The sequence below is a fragment of the Lagenorhynchus albirostris genome, chromosome 20 (assembly GCF_949774975.1).
Source record: "Lagenorhynchus albirostris chromosome 20, mLagAlb1.1, whole genome shotgun sequence".
NCBI lineage: Eukaryota > Metazoa > Chordata > Mammalia > Artiodactyla > Delphinidae > Lagenorhynchus > Lagenorhynchus albirostris.
The window spans coordinates 17,817,516-17,832,166 of record NC_083114.1 but is presented as its reverse complement, the minus strand read 5'-3'; the positions used below and the strand labels follow the sequence as shown (position 1 = coordinate 17,832,166).

The 14,651-nt window shown below is 36.1% G+C and overlaps 1 protein-coding gene across 1 annotated transcript in view; it reads right to left on the bottom strand.

Annotated features, from left to right (window-relative positions):
- Positions 1 to 355: 355 nt before the first annotated feature.
- The window catches only part of ATAD5 (ATPase family AAA domain containing 5), a 35,804-nt gene continuing 21,508 nt past the window's right edge, over positions 356 to 14,651 (bottom strand). The window contains exons 11-23 of the mRNA XM_060135875.1: positions 13,733 to 13,829; positions 12,440 to 12,519; positions 12,070 to 12,212; positions 11,832 to 11,982; positions 9,467 to 9,643; positions 9,102 to 9,235; positions 8,518 to 8,611; positions 7,775 to 7,839; positions 5,103 to 5,283; positions 2,678 to 2,859; positions 1,308 to 2,173; positions 691 to 849; positions 356 to 584 (exon numbers count right to left, since the gene is read on the bottom strand). Of these exons, the coding sequence (XP_059991858.1) occupies positions 506 to 584; positions 691 to 849; positions 1,308 to 2,173; positions 2,678 to 2,859; positions 5,103 to 5,283; positions 7,775 to 7,839; positions 8,518 to 8,611; positions 9,102 to 9,235; positions 9,467 to 9,643; positions 11,832 to 11,982; positions 12,070 to 12,212; positions 12,440 to 12,519; positions 13,733 to 13,829 (2,408 nt within the window). The 3' untranslated portion in view covers positions 356 to 505. The remainder of the gene's footprint in view (positions 585 to 690; positions 850 to 1,307; positions 2,174 to 2,677; positions 2,860 to 5,102; positions 5,284 to 7,774; positions 7,840 to 8,517; positions 8,612 to 9,101; positions 9,236 to 9,466; positions 9,644 to 11,831; positions 11,983 to 12,069; positions 12,213 to 12,439; positions 12,520 to 13,732; positions 13,830 to 14,651) is intronic.

Sequence of the window (14,651 nt, the reverse complement as noted above, 5' to 3'; positions counted from 1 at the left end):
AGAAATATTCAGTGAACTCTACCTTCTAGAAACAGCTCACACACATACAAAAATACTCCAACAACGCTAAATCAGATAATACAAAAAAATTCAAAAAACCCCACCACTACCACAATTATAAATACAATTTGTAATTTTCATTTTAAATATTTACACACTAATAAGAAATATACAAAAAGTATGTTTTAAATGTACATTAAGAGAAATAAACTCTTCCATGAAAATCACTATAAAAATGTCTCTTGGGCTTCCCTGGTGGCGCAGTGGTTGAGAGTCCGCCTGCCGATTCAGGGGACACGGGTTCATGCCCTGGTCCGGGAAGATCCCACATGCTGCGGAGCGGCTGGGCCCGTGAGCCATGGCCGCTGAGCCTGCGCGTCCGGAGCCTGTGCTCCGCAACGGGAGAGGCCACAACAGTGAGAGGCCCACGTACTGCAAAAAAAAAAAAAAAAAGTCTCTTAAGGACCATGTAAGAATCTGTACAAGGCACTGTAAATGTAGGATATTAAGGGAAGCCAGCTGCCAAAGTGTTCATAGTCTCTTTTGAAATGTTAAGATGAATTCCTTCAAGATAGTGCAGGAATCTGTCAAAATTACAAGGAAAAACATACTTTAATATTAATAGTTCCATCAGATGAGAATATTTATCAATATTGAAATAGTTATGTAAAATGTTTTTATAGAAACTACCTTCTTTTACTTTTTCCTTGTTCTTTTAGCTTCTCAGTCTTACAAATGTTTCGCAGAGTTGGCAAGTATTCTATTATACTAGCTTGTCTATTACCCAGGTTCGGAAGAGATCGGCTAGAAAACACACTTTTGATGACTGCTATCCTCTTCCAAGCACTGCTGTAAATTAAAAGTAATGCATTATTTTTTGATTTTTAATGCCCAATAAAAATGCAACAATCCCAAAACCAGCTGCTGGTCTCTGCTTCTCCCTGCTTCTGGTCTAGACTAGATTAACTGTATTCCAGATTCACTTTCTATATCATTTTCAACACATCAATCACTCCCATACTGAAAAGACTTTAATGGCTACCTGCTGTCTGCACAGCAAATCCAGACCCCTTCCCTGTTATCCAAGAGTCTCCCAAATCTAACCCCCACCCCAATCTCTCACTTTTTCTTCCCAGCAATCAGGCTGGTCTCCTTAACTGTCTCATTAGAAGCTACATTATTAATATGAAGGGCTTACCATGATCAATAAAGCCAGCATTCCAAAATTAGTAAGAGAAAGAAACTAATAATTTCCGCTTTATCATTTATTATTGAAAAATAAAAAGTAAACAGAAGTCAAGACTTACTCTAAATTAGCTGCTGACTGACTGAAGTGTACATTGTTGCGCTTTTGCGAAACATAAAAAGTAAGTTCTTTTGTTGGATCTCTTCCTACTTTCTTGCAAGAATTCAGAGAGGTTTCCAATGCTTTTGAAATAGTAGAAGAACATTTAGTAAAGCTGAGAGCTTCTACAGCTGCCTTTAATTCTCCAGAGCTTTGAGAAGTCCATCCATCACTACTCTCGAGACTAAACTCATCACAAAGTCCACTTTTAACCTTTCCATTTGTCCAGCCAAAATCATTTTTACCAAATTCCCTATGTTCCCTTACATCAGTTAAAAGGGCATCTAAGAAGGACATGTTGTCCATGAACTCAGTGAGAGAATTTAAACAGTGAGAAACAAGGACAGAATATTTCTTTTCTGCTGGTGTTTTAGGAGAACGAGGAATAGATTCAACGTTTGACTCTAGACATGTGTTTAGTTTCTTTGTCTCTGGATTGCTTTCTTTATCTCTAGCTTTGCTTTCTTCTGAATTTGGAGAAGATGCAGAGGAAAGCCTAATAAATTCATCAGAAAAGTCCAATTCGGTGTCAAATAAGTCACTATCATCTAAAATTACCATCTTTTTCTTATGTTTCTTTTTTTGTGACTTTTTCAATGGCTTCTCTCCTTCAGAAAGTTTCCTAGCAAGACATTTCATATTTTTTGTTGCTGCATTGGTGTCCACACTTGCTGATGAACCAGAAAAGTTTTCTGTTTCTGGAATGATATTAACAGGTAATGGTAGAATGAACTCAAGATTACTATATAAGAAATCTACATTCCTCATTTGGAATTCTGTAAGAAGCTGGATGAGCTTATGCCATTCTTCCTTTGTTCTGATTCTGTGCTGAAAAACAATATTGAGTAAAGAAATGTCATAACAGTACGTAGTCTGAACATTTTTCTACCCATATGAATATAGTGTCATTCCTATCTATTTTCAAAGTAATGAGTCGCTAACCCTCATAATTTTATTAACCTACACTTCCCTAATACATCAAATAGTATCATGAGTCTAAAAGATTAATTTAGACTGTTAATTTAAAAAATTAAATTCTCTAATAGTCAGTATATACCCTAATTCAATAATTAGAAGCTCATTTGCTTAAAAACTACTGTTCTGAAATTCTTTTTTTATCTGAAATATTTCTAAGTTCTATTCTAAATTCTATAATATACATTTAGAGCAAGGCCTATGCACCATTTGTCAAAGTGGTACAATGTGTTAAAATCAGAAATCTGAAGCCTGTAAAAATTACTGGTAAATTTAAGTTAACCTTAAGATTCAAAAGACAGAAGTGAGTGTTGGGAAGATGAAAAAGAACATAAATTTACTAGACACTGAAAATACCTTCAAAAATGAAAATAAGTCTTCAGATGGGGAAAAAATGTTCTTAAGGCCAAACAAGGTCTCAGCACAGCCAATGTCACATTTGGGAAGGTCTGTTGGATTCCTTTTACTATTTTTAGCATTATTTTTGGAATCAGGGTCATCTTCAGAGCAAACAAGTTGTACATTTCTGCTATTTCCTCCTACAAAATTAGTAAAAGAAAACCTTAGTTATCCATATTTTTATCAAATTGTAGCAAGCAATTATTTAAACAATTATTTAAAATCCAAGATCCTTTGGCATTTAAAAAAAAATAAATTTATTTATTTATCTATTTATTTTTGACTGTGTTGGGTCTTTGCTGCGGGCAGGCCCTCTCTAGTTGCAGCCAGCGGGGGCCACTCTTAGTTGCAATGCGCAGGCCTCTCACCGTCGTGGCCTCTCCTGTTGCAGAGCACGGGCTCCAGAGCACAGGCACAGGCTTAGTGCCTGTGCAGCATGAGGGATCTTCCAGGGCCAGGGACTGAACCCACATCCCCTGCATTGGCAGGAGGATTCTTAACCACTGTGTCACCAGGGAAGTCCCCTTTGGCATTTTTTGGACCTAATCCTCATTTTGTTATTCTCCCCATATGTATCTAATTCATAAAGCGTACAATACAAACATGATTTCTACATAGGTTAAGTGGGGCTGGGGTGTGGGGTGGGCTTACAAAACAATCCAACAGAAAAAAGAGCAAGGACTGGACAGGCAAGTCACAGAAGAAACACAAATATCGAATAAACTCATAAAAAGATGTACAATTTTACCAGTGATCATGGAAATTAAAATAAGATACCATTCATTTTTCACCTTCTAAATTAGCAAAATTAAAAAAGATATTCACTGCATACTTTAACAACAAACTGAAGATGACTTAAATGTCACCTAGTAGGTAAAGGTTAATTAAATTACGTTACATCCACTTTATATTATGGAATAGCATGCAGCTGTGAAAAAGAGAGGGCTAGAACTATACGTACTGACAATAAATTGTAAGGTAAGAAAAAGCAAATTGTTTAACAATACATATAGTATTGGTTCATTTTGCTAAATAAGTAGGTAGCAATATTTGTATATGCATAGATAAAGGTCTAACAGTAGTTACCTTTAAGAAGTGGGGCAAGATCTTTTACGTTTTACATTATATACTTCTGTATTGTCTGATTTCCAATGAGTGTGTATCTGTGTTTCATTTTTAAGACAGGAATGAAATGCATTTAAGATCTTCAAGAAAAGAAATAATGCTAAAGTTCTTGGTATTGCATTTTATAACCAGTAATATGGTGATAGTTATTAACTATTTTGTTTAAAATAGGATATTTTCCATGTCTTATTTATCATATTTACTTCTAAGAAATAGTTAAAACTGCCAGCTTAAATTGAATTAAATACTTTGAAAAAGAATAAGATATTAGGGCTTCCCTGGTGGCGCAGTGGTTGAGAATCTGCCTGCCAATGCAGGGGACACGGGTTCGAGCCCTGGTCTGGGAAGATCCCACATGCCGCGGAGCAACTGGGCCCGTGAGCCACAACTACTGAACCTGTGAGTCTGGAGCCCGTGCTCCGCAGCAAGAGAGGCCGCGATAGTGAGAGGCCTGCGCACAGCGATGAAGAGTGGGCCCCGCTCGCCGCAACTAGAGAAAGCCCTCGCACAGAAATGAAGACCCAACGCAGCCAAATAAATAAATTAATTAAAAAAATAAGATATTAGATTTTGAACTAATCAGAAAACCAATAAGGGATTAATATTACAGAACTTCACCTTTTTTAAAATTAAATATTTGTATATTTCCCAGAGCAGGATCTGTAACTACAGAACTGTGACTATGGAGCATGGAAACCACAAACTATGAACTTCTTCAGGGAAGGAACCATGTCTTATTCATATAAACACAGGACCTGGCATGGAGAAAGTCCTCAGTAAATGTCTGTGACTTGAATTAGGTAACAGTGACTGAAGATTGGTAAGAAATAAAATAAAGCATTTCTGAAATAATAGAGTTCTTAGGAAAGAGAGAATTATAGGCTATTAAGGAAGCTGAAAAGGAACTTACAATACAGTCATCTAAAAATAATTTACATATGGAAAAATTACCAATACTTATTTTTTTAATAAGTGAAAAAAGGAAGTTGCTAAATAATATAATTCTATTTGTTTATAAGCAACTATGTTTATAAATGTACAAGTAACCATTTGTTCCAGGTTCAGTTTAATTGTATTTACCCACATTTAATGCTTACAAAACTTTTCATCAACTAAGTTGATGTATGTATGTTTCTTTTAATATTAACATGATACCTCAATGCTCAAAATTTTTATAATCTTTCAAATGTTTTGGTACAGCATATATTTTAATATAGGATCCCATTACAGAAATTTCTTTTACAACAAATCAACTTACGACAAAAAGATAATGGCCTTTCTTCTAAAAATCCACCTCCACTTCTAATCCAGAATTGTAAGTAAAGGATACTTTTTCTGATGTCACAAGTATTTGCTGTTAGCAATGTTACAAAATCTTTTACATCGGTTCTAAAATTCTCAGTCAAGCAGATCATCTGTAGGTAGCTGGCAACATTTAGCTGAGAGAGAGTGAGAGAGAGACAGGAGGGGAGAGGTGGGGGTAGGAGGGAGAGAGACACACGAAAGAAACATGGTCAACTGCAGAGTTAACAGAAATACATCAATAACATCAAAAAGCAAGCCAAATTTTGCTAAGATTCACAATATTTTAAGCTCTTATTGAGAATGATCTAGAAAAATATAAAGGAATATGGTACCAAATTAAAAGCATTTACATAAACTTCTTTTATTAACTGTATACAGTCTGAGACAGCAAGGAAAATTTTATGGGAGATTCTCCAACCTGAATCCTGAAGGCAATTTTATTAAACCTTAAGAAAATCCCTTAGGGGGCTTCCCTGGTGGCGCAGTGATTGAGAATCTGCCTGCCAATGCAGGGGACACGGGTTCGAGCCCTGGTCTGGGAAGACCCCGCATGTCGCGGAGCAACTAGGCCCGCGAGCCACAACTACTGAGCCTGCATGCCACAACTACTGAAGCCCGCGACTAGAGTCCGTGCTCCACAACAAGAGAAGCCACCACATTGAGAAGCCCACGCATCACAACAAAGAGTAGCCCCCGCTCACCGCAACTAGAGAAAGCCCCTTTGCAGCAACGAAAACCCAACGCAGCCAAAAATAAAAAATATATAAATGGGGCTTCCCTGGTGGCGCAGTGGTTGAGAGTCCGCCTGCCTATGCAGGGGACACGGATTCGTGCCCTGGTCCGGGAAGATCCCACATGCTGCGGAGCGGCTGGGCCCGTGAGCCATGGCCGCTGAGCCTGAGCGTCTGGAGCCTGTGCTCCGCAACGGGAGAGGCCACAACAGTGAGAGGCCCGCGTACCGCAAAAAAAAAAAAAGAAAAAAAAATATAAATGTATAAATAAACTTATTTTAAAAAAAGGAAAGAAACTACTGGCACAGGTAATATGAGCAAATCTGAAAAAGCATTATGGTGTGTAAAAGAAACTAAATAAAAAATACTACATATTATAAGATTCTATTGACATGAAATTCTACAATTGGCAAAATTACAGTGACAGAAAACAGACTGGTAGTAGGCAGGGCCAAGGGGTTAGGACAAAGGACAGAACACAACGGCACACAAGGGAACTTTTGGTAGTAATAAAGATGTTCTCTATCTTGATGGACATGTTCTGTAACTACATTTGTCAAAATTCATTGAACCATACACTTGAAGTGGGTGTATTTTACTGTAAATAAACTATACTTCAAAGCTAATTAACAGAAAGCAAACATGCACACACACAGATGGATACCACTACCATGGCCAAAGTTAAAAAGACTGACAACAGTTGCCAGAATTCTCATGCACTGGAAACCTATCTGGCAGAGTCTAAAAAAGCTAAACAAATAAAAATAACATAATGCATATGATTCAACAATTCCACTGACAGAACAGCATGGATAAATCTAAAAAACATAATGTTAAATGAAAGAAACCAGATGTAAAAGGACACATAATGTTTCCTATTATTGGAAATTTCAGAATAGACAAAACTAATCTGAGTTAATACACATTAGAATAGTGGTTATCAGGCTTCCCTGGTGGCGCAGTGGTTGAGAATCTGCCTGCCAATGCAGGGGACATGGGTTCGAGCCCTGGTCTGGGAAGATCCCACATGCTGCGGAGCAACTGGGCCCGTGAGCCACAACTACTGAACCTGCGCGTCTGGAGCCTGTGCTCCGCAACAAGAGAGGCCACGATAGTGAGAGGCCTGCGCACAGCGATGAAGAGTGGTCCCTGCTCGCCGCAACTAGAGAAAGCCCCCACACAGAAACGAAGACCCAACACAGCCAAAAATAAATAAATAAATAAAATAAAATAAAAAAAAGAATAGTGGTTATCTCCGGTGGAGAGGGGAGTGCTGCCTAAAAAGGACCCAAGGGAACTTTTGGAGGTGATGGAAATGTTCTATATTTTGATCTGGGTGATGATGGTTACATGGATGTTTATCTCTGTTCACATCTTTCAATTTGTGTACTTAAGTGCACTTTTTTTTTTTTTTTTTTCGGTATGCGGGCCTCTCACTGTTGTGGCCTCTCCCATTGCGGAGCACAGGCTCCGGACGCGCAGGCTCAGCAGCCATGGCTCACGGGCCTAGCCGCTCCGCAGCATGTGGGATCTTCCCGGACCGGGGCACGAACCCGTGTCCCCTGCATCGGCAGGCGTATTCTCAACCACTGCGCCACCAGGGAAGCCCCTTAAGTGCATTTTTAACTATATGCAAATTTCACCTCAGTAAAGCACTGGTTGCTATGAAAAAGACCTAATGAACACTGGAGTCTAGTAAAAATTTGAATACATGAATTTTGAAAAAGATATTTTTTTAAAGTAAAAAAAAAGATAATCAGAAGTCTCCTAAAATGCAGAAATTTTAACATACCCCTTAGTAACCACATTTAAAAATTATAACTAAATTTTATAATAAACCACCTTCTATATAATTGTGATATATAATTTATGCTGATCAAAATTCAAAACTTACCAGTGAAGGAGTGTTAAAATTAATTTCTTCAAAGAAGCCATCAAACATTAAACTAAATGTTGGATCTATGCGGAAAAAACATATTTTTAAACATTAAGACCACTAAGGTACTTTCTCTAGTCATACTTTTCTATGAAAGTATTCTATATTTCATCAGTAATGAAAATAAAATATGCAAATTATAAGTCATTAAGGAATTGAACTTACATCTTGACTTTTTAATTAAACTACCATCTCACTTGGGATTAATATGATTTTTATCGATATTTTTAGAGTATAATCATTAACTATCAAACGGGCTATTAATTTCTAAGTAGAGTCTAACACAAACATTTTCCAACAGAAATCCATAGCAGAGATATTCTACTGAATATTTGTAATGACAAATATTAGAAAAGAATGTTATAAAACAATATATAGGGAATTCCCTGGTGGTCCAGTGGTTAAGACTCCACGCTCCCAATGCCCAGGTTTGATCCCTGGTCAGGGAACTAGATCCCGCATGCCGCAACTAAAGATCCCGCACTTGGCAATGAAGATCCCGCGTGCAGCAACAAAGACCCCACGCAGCCAAAAATAATTAATTAAAAAAAAAAAAAGATTTAGAAGCCTCCTCGTTTTAGGGAAAAAAACAGACTTAATTTACCAGCAGACTTCTAAAGGAACATATCTAACTAAAATTAGAAGCTTTCCCCAAATATTGTAATCAATAGTAAGTAATTGTAAAATCACTGGTTACTTACCACTTGTTGTAAGGATTACAGGCCTTTTCGTGGTTGCCATGAATGTTTTGATTGCATTCAAAAAGCCAGCATCTTCTTCGAAAATGACATCAACCTAAGAACAAATGGTTATTAAAATATTAATGTAGTAACAATACACTTATTGGATGTCAGTTATGTTATCATAACTGTTATGTTATCATATCAGTTATCATAGTAGATACACTATATGTCTATTAGAGACAGAATTTATGAATTTGTGAACAGTGTGACTTCACACCATGCCAAAAGCTTACAACGTCTTATACTATTAAAAGGGTAAAAAAATTATCAAACGTTAAAAACAAAAAAATGCAGTCACCTATAATTGGATAAGTATGGGTCAGAATAATTTCTACAAACACTAAACAGTAACTGAATTGCATTAATCATGTTCCTAAAAAATTCTTCTATGGCTGACAGTTTCATTCACTTTAATTTCAAATAGATACAATTATTCCTGACCTTCTTGGCTATTTTACAGTCCTTTATAGTAAAACATACAGTAATCTTTAGAATAAGTTTTTATCAGGAGGTATCACAAATGTATACCTCTGTAAGCCTACCTCCTCAAACAGAATGAGAGATGTTGCATTTTTCCTGTTGGGCTCCTCAGCCCCAAACTCTTTGACATTTTTGTTAGCTGTGTTTGTAGATTTAGTCTGAATAATTGGTTTCTGTTCAAAAGAATTTTTGATTCCTGCATAAATAAAACATTAATATTTTAGATAAAATCAACTTTTAACAGAACACTGGATATTTCCACAGAATAAACTCAAACTGAAATCCATTATCAAAACTGAAACAAGGTATCAACACTCCTATATATATGACCTTCAGTGTAACTGAGGTTTAATAAATAGCAATAGGAACTCATGAACTGTGATCATATTTTTATGTTATCAGGGCCTCTGTCAATTTAGTATCTTACCTTTATTATTTTCCAGAAGTGCTCCTATTTGTTCATTATTTTTTGGCTTAGAAGACACTTTAAAATAATTTGCCAAAGTTTTAGGTGGAAGTACTCGCTTTGGTCCACTACTTTGTGGTGATGGTGGAGGAAGTTTTCTTGGTGATGTAACAACCTTCTTGGGGGAGCTTAATTTTTCTGCCAAAAACAAATTTCACTTAAAGACAAATATTCTAAAAATTAAACAGATGGCAAGATTGAGTTATCCACAGTATATTTCTACCCTTACCAGTTAAAAAGCAAAGGTATAAAAATTCTTTTTCTTTCTTACATTCTCTTTCCAGTCAAATATTACTGTATTGTTAGTTATTCAACCAGTAGAGAAGGCAAAACCAATCATTTGGAAAAGATACTCTTTTCCAAGAAACATATATTCTTGAAGCAAAAATCTTCATAATCCCTTAATTCACTCTGTCTACATCTGCTTGAGGTCAGAAGAGGCTGGAGAAAAAGTGATATCTGTACATACTAAGCAAATTACAGACTTTCCTGTGCAACTTCGGTTTAACTCACAGTAAACTGATATTGCAAGCAAACGATATGTTTTTCTAGATATGCTATGAAAGATGGATACAAAGTTAAAAAACAAATGGCTGATGTCTACCTTTCAGAAGCCCAACAGTGGCCTGGCATTTATTCCAGAGCGTGTCCTTTGCTCCTCTCTAAGTACCCTCATTCAGCCTTTACAAGTGCTAGTTATTATCATATGGACTCAGAGCAGGATCTTCTTTATGTACCAGCATATGTGCACCATTCCACGACTGTGTCCTATTCTTTTTTTGTACCCTTATAGACCTTGCATATCACAGGTGTTCAGAAAACTTAGTGAAAATTTTGAGCTTGAAAAAATTTATCATAGATATCACAATCATGTCATAAAAATAGGGCATTTTAGGGACTTCCCTGGTGGTGCAGTGGTTAAGACTCCACGCTCCCAACGCAGGGGGCCAGGGTTCAATCCCTGGTCTGGGAACTAGATCCCACATGCATGCCACAACTAAGAGTTCACATGCCACAACTAAGGAGCCTGCAAGCCGCAACTAAGACCCAACGCAACCAAATAAATAATTTTTTTTTTTTAAATAGGGCATTTTAACACCACAAGGAAAGAGGTGTAATCTTAAAAATATTTAGGGCTTCCCTGGTGGCGCAGTGGTTGAGAGTCCCCCTGCCAATGCAGGGGACACGGGTTCGTGCCCTGGTCCAGGAAGATCCCATATGCCGCGGAGCCTGTGCGTCCAGAGCCTGTGCTCCACAACAGGAGAGGCCACAACAGTGAGAGGCCCACATACCGCAAAAAAAAAAAAAAAAAAAAAATTTAAATATCACTAAAAGTGGGATAACCAGTCGTTACGTATCTCTTGGCATGTATGCCAGCACCAAAATGGAAATGAATCTAATCAACCCCACAGATCTAACTGCCAGTTTATAAGAAATACAAGGCAGAGGAATGTGTTAACTGATACCATGAAGATATAATCAGCCAACTCTAGAATGTGAGATATTTAATGACAAATGACCCATGTTCTTCAACAAATAAATGACATGAAAAGAAAGGGTGAGGGAGCTGTTAGATTAAAAGAAACTTAAGTGACATTAATCAAATGTAAACTGTGGACCTTGTTTGGATCCTGATTTGAACAAACCATTTGAAACAGAAAACTGAAATTAAACTACATATTACATCAAATTAAGGTATATAGTTAATTTTGTTAGGTCTGATTATGATATAGTGGTTATGCTTTTAAAAAAGTCCTTATCAGTTAGAGCTACATATTGAAATATATATACATGAGTAAAATTATGTGATGGTCCTGAGATTTGTTTTAAAACATAAAGTCCAAGAAAAATGAAAAAGGCATGTATATATATAGGAAAAGATTAAAAATGAATGGCAAAATTCTAATTATTGGGACTTCACTGGTGGCGCAGTGGTTAAGAATCAGCCTGCCAATGCAGGGGACATGGGTTTGAGCCCTGGTAGGGGAAGATCCCACATGCCACGGAGCAACTAAGCCCGTTCGCCACAACTACTGAGCCTTCGCTCTAGAGCCTGTGAGCCACAACTACTGAAGCCCATGGGCCTAGAGCCCGTGCTCCACAACAAGAGAAGCCACCACAATGAGAAGCCCGCGCACCATGATGAAGAGTAGCCCCTACGCACCGCAACTAGAGAAAGTCTGCATGCAGCAACGAAGACCCAATGCAGCCAAAAATAAATAAATAAAATAAATAAATTTATTTTTAAAAAATGCTAATTATTAAAATTCTTTTCTTAGATTTTAAGTTTTTAAACATTACAACTTCAGGAAAATAATTTACTTACTTGGTGACTTGCTTATGTTGTAGCTATTAAAAAAACAGGGTTTTTGTGAGTTTACACCTTGCTTGTCTACTTGATGGGACTGAGTAGCTTCCTTCAGCTGAGACAGAATTTGTCTACCACTGCGCTGAGAAGAGGCATTCACTTCAAATATCTAAAAGAATATATGAAAAAATGGCAGAATGGTTGATGTTTCCTTTTGTTTCAAGGGTAATTATTACATTAACATTTGTCCACTAACCTTAAATCCAAGCTCCTGAGCACAAGCATATACCGCAGCAGTTTTCCCCACTCCTGTTGGCCCTGTTATAAGAACAGTATTGCAAAGACGATTCTCTTCTTCATCATCTGAACTGCCTTTAAAGTCTATGCCGTCCAATGGATCTGAAAAATCATTCAAATGCACATAAAACAATTGTTTAGGCATCAATTCTGTCTCACCAAACCCAATGACCAAATCCCACAAACTTCTTGCCAATAAATGTTGGAAATTCAACGTACAAAAACTAAAAAACCAAATATAAAATATCAAACAAGCAGCTTTATAAAAATTTTCAGCTAATCTAATTCTAAAAATGTTCAGTGAAATGGAAAAAAATGACTCAAAATACCTTCCTGTTTCTCATCTCTTTTTCCCTTCAAATTCTGTCCTTCTTCCAATTCAGCTCTTCTTTTCCAGTCTTTCAACCAACTACCATAAGAAAATGTATGTTAATAAAAAAATTCACAGAATATAGATATCTCTTAGATGATACGTTAAAATGATTGTCAGGGTAAGTGATGGTATATTGTTAGTTTTTAAGAACTCCATAACATTTTTGAATCAACTACATAGTAGAATAATTTTACATGGACATGAATATTTTAAAATGAAGTAATTTTTGCTTAAATACTAAAGACAATATGTGCAAGGATATTCACTGTAACACTGTTTATATTAGCCTCCAAAAGGAAAAACCTAAAAATACATCAGTAACGGAAAAGATACCTTATGGTATGTATGCTCACATAAGAAATCAGTACAGAGAAACTATGAAGAACTGAGTAGACTGTATGGTGACATGAAAGATGTCTAATATATTGATACAATCCTAAGTATGAGCAGAAAGATTAAGTTCTAGTCTGGAGCTAGACTGAGTTTAAATTCCAGCTCCACTACTTTCTAGCTGTGTGACCTTGGACAAATAACTCAACCTCTCTGGGCCACATTCCTCATGAGGAACAGTATTTACCCTCATAGGATTGTTCTAAGGAGCAAATGAGCTAAGCATGATCAAGTGCTTAGAACAATGCCAATCTCAAAGGTTTTATTATTATGAGTCCCAATTCCTTGTATGAAATCCTTTGGGCCAGTTGAGTTTTAGAATTCAGGATTTTTCAGATATTAGAAATGTAATTTGGTACATATACTACATAAAACATAATACCCCTAGTGGGTCTGTGGCAGTACATCCATAATCACTGAATATTTCTAGTTAAAAAAATATGAACTCCTACTAAGTGGGGCTGATAAAGACTATAATAAAATTTATGTATATAATAAAGTTAATAAACTTTAAATTTCCGGAACTCTTTGGAGGTGGGAATTATAGACAAAGGATTATTACCTGAATTAGTAGTGATATGATCCTATTTGTTAGGAAGAAAGGAGCAAATATATGCATTAAAAGTTTTCTGGAAGGTTTTACAAGACAATTTTAATAGTCATTTACCTCTAGGGAGTAGAAACAGGAGAAAAGAGGTACATTTACTTTTCACTGAAAATTCTTCTTCCTTTTTCTTTTTTTTTAAGATTTTACCTTGTGATGTATTACTTTATAATTTCTAGATTTTAGCACAAATAAAATAAATACTAAAACTAGATTCAAAAACTATTTCTCAATTCCTTTACAAATTTTACCAACCTATGTAACTTTCTAATAGCTAGCTCATTGCCTATGAGTTCACCGGAGTTCTGAGGTTGATACTTTTCTGTCCAAAGCATGTCTTCAGTTCCAGAATCTAAAGCAAAAAATATATATTAAAGTATTTTGTTTCTTGGCATAAACATATATTCTTAGGCATTTACATTATTGTTTCATGTAACAATAAGTATTTGTGCAAATATTTTTATTTACAAATTGCCAAAAAGGCAATTTCAAAACTTAACATTACATTTAAAAATTTTCACATCAAAACCCTTCCCTCTTAAAAGCTAACCACCATAAAGTCTTATGACAGTAAGATTTAAAAGTATACATTAAAAATTTTAATAATCACTCAAGAAACACAAAATATGAAAAATAATTTGTACTGTAAGAAGTAATCTAAAGAACAAATGCAGCATAATTTTCATGGAGCCTCTTCTTGACAACTAAAAAGATACATTAAAACATTCTAGGAGGTCAGCCTGAGTAAACGGAGAGATGCTACCCTCCCAATTGAGAAGAGTTAATCCCCTCTAAATTAATCTACGTTGTGGTATGCATCTCCCTCTCTTTTTTTTTTTGGCCGCACCACGTGGCATTAATCTACATTCTAATGCAAAATCAAAACCCCAGTGGAATTTGTGGGGTAAGGGAATCTATAGTTTATTTAGTGGAGTCAATGCATGAAAATAGTTTTAAAAAATGACAGATGGATGGATCTAGAGATTGTCATACTGAGGGAAGTAAGTCAGACACAGAAAGATAAATATCATATGATACTGCTTATATGTAGAATCTAAAATAAAGGGTACAAATGAACTTATTTACAAAACAGAGGTAGAGTCACAGATGTAGAAAACAAACTTATGGTTACCAGGGGTAAGGACAGGGAGGGATAAATTGGGAGATTGGGATT